The sequence below is a fragment of the Austrofundulus limnaeus genome, unplaced genomic scaffold, assembly GCF_001266775.1.
Source record: "Austrofundulus limnaeus strain Quisiro unplaced genomic scaffold, Austrofundulus_limnaeus-1.0 Scaffold497, whole genome shotgun sequence".
Taxonomy (NCBI): Eukaryota; Metazoa; Chordata; class Actinopteri; order Cyprinodontiformes; family Rivulidae; genus Austrofundulus; species Austrofundulus limnaeus.
The window spans coordinates 105,915-107,779 of NW_013952899.1; the positions used below are offsets into that span (position 1 = coordinate 105,915).

Here is a 1,865-nt window from a genome sequence, read left to right on the forward strand (position 1 = left end):
TCTTCACATCTCGTCCAGCCCATCGTGTGCCGATAAAACTACAGAAAAGTTCTTCTCCAGATAAATGAAGAACCGCTGTGGGACATTGTTCTGTCCTGAACGTTACCCTAAGACCGCTTCATATTTTTGAAGGATGCTTTTGTTTTAGCGAGCAGCGCATCACGGCTCACTTTTCTTTTCCCCTCTCTCTGTGTGTMAGGAGGGCAGCTCAGAGCTCACCCTGCGCGCCTGTTAGCAGYTAACRGCAGGTACTGGATTACTTTGGTTAATTCTGCGATTCCGTCTGYGTTTCYTCAGCAACTTATAAACGGAAGTGGAGCAGGAGRCGGAYTCTGATTGGCTRTTGTCGCGCACATTTCTGTCATGTTTGATCGAGGAAGAGGCTCACAGCTGMTCACCGTGATCGACCTGAATTTTTTCTCGATCAATAATCTCATTCAATAATCACACAGCCCTAATTCCGACTCACTCACACCTCAAAACTGAGTTGTGAATGAACCAAACATGCATGTTGTTTGGTCTGAGGGAGGACACCTCAGTACTTGYAGCACCCACTCATGAGAGAGGACATTTAATCTCCACCCAGACCAAGAAGTGAACTTTCTGGCTTTGAGGTGACAATTATATGTATAAAAAAATACATTTACACAAAGCTGCAATAAAACATCATGAATATTTTCTGAAGCTGCTATATTCACAAGATAAAACTCTTCACCAACAGAAAAATAAGGACTAAAGTTTTCCACATCTAATCCCCACATCTGCACAAATCTAAAAGCCCCAGAATCAAATCGGCTGAGTGTTATTTTTCAACAATTGTTTACCTTGTTTGGGTTGGAGCCTGTGACGCCGATGGGGTTGAGCAGGTCCTCCAGGCCATGTGGAACCGGCCACAGGTTGAGAGCCATCTTTCCTGCTACTAATGTGTGAGTGTAGTCGAACAGGTTGACGTTGCCCCAGGCCAGGGGACAGTGCTCCTACAGGGAAATACAGACGAGATAAAATATGAAAATCATTAGGGAGGAAGCAGCTCAGGGCTGTAGAGCTGACAGGACTGCTTCAGAACAAATTATATCTGCGTTTAAATATTCAAATTTTAAACAGTTCTCTTATCCTCCAGATTTTAAAACACAAAGAGAAAACAAATCTGAGCTTAAACCAGTGCAAAATGTTTACTACACTGGTCAGATCATGTTTCTTCTCGACTATAACAAGTGATGAAGTTGTTTTCGATGTTTGTGGCCATCACAGCAGYTTTAATTACTGAAACACGCAGCAGGGAAAATGAAGGGCTGCAGATGACTGGCAGCACACAGCCAACTCTCCTCACYCCACCCTCCTCTTGGTGCTCAAAATTACAAGCCGCTCGCAACATGAAGGCCTTTTTTTTTGCTTTAACTAAATTATTTTTTTAAAACAAAGATACAATCTAGATTCATTAAAAAGTGGTCACTTGACGGTGGGAAACGTCTGACTGTTGTAACTCCTGTTCATATCAGAAAAGGACAATATTCAGTTTTTTTCAAATAAAACTCTAGATATGTTGTAAGCTTATGTTCAAGCCATTTCTTGTAAATCACTTTGTTTTATGATATCATAGAAACACTAMTAAAAATTTGAATTGCACATCTGAACATCAATCTTCATAAAATTATTAGAATCGCTTAAAATTGCAGGTGGTTTTAAGACAACATAACCAAATCTAGGCAGACTGTTCTACTGAAAACCAGGATAAAATATGAACATTTTACAGTACTTAAAATTATCCAATCCTAAGATGATTAATACAAATACAGTGGGGAAAATAAGTATTTAGTCAGTCACCAATTGTGCAAGTTCTCCCACTTAAAAAGATAAGAGAGGCC

General features: G+C 40.3%; 1 protein-coding gene across 2 annotated transcripts in view; it reads right to left on the reverse strand.

Moving 5' to 3' along the window:
• Positions 1-1,865, reverse strand: part of LOC106530180 (phosphatidylinositol 4,5-bisphosphate 3-kinase catalytic subunit alpha isoform) — a 46,442-nt gene that overhangs the window by 25,802 nt on the left and 18,775 nt on the right. For both annotated transcript variants that reach the window (XR_001311738.1, XM_014025766.1), the window contains exon 8: positions 825-977. Coding sequence is in view for 1 of the 2 variants with exons in the window: in XM_014025766.1 (XP_013881220.1) it covers positions 825-977 (153 nt within the window). In the remaining variant the exon portion in view is untranslated. The remainder of the gene's footprint in view (positions 1-824; positions 978-1,865) is intronic.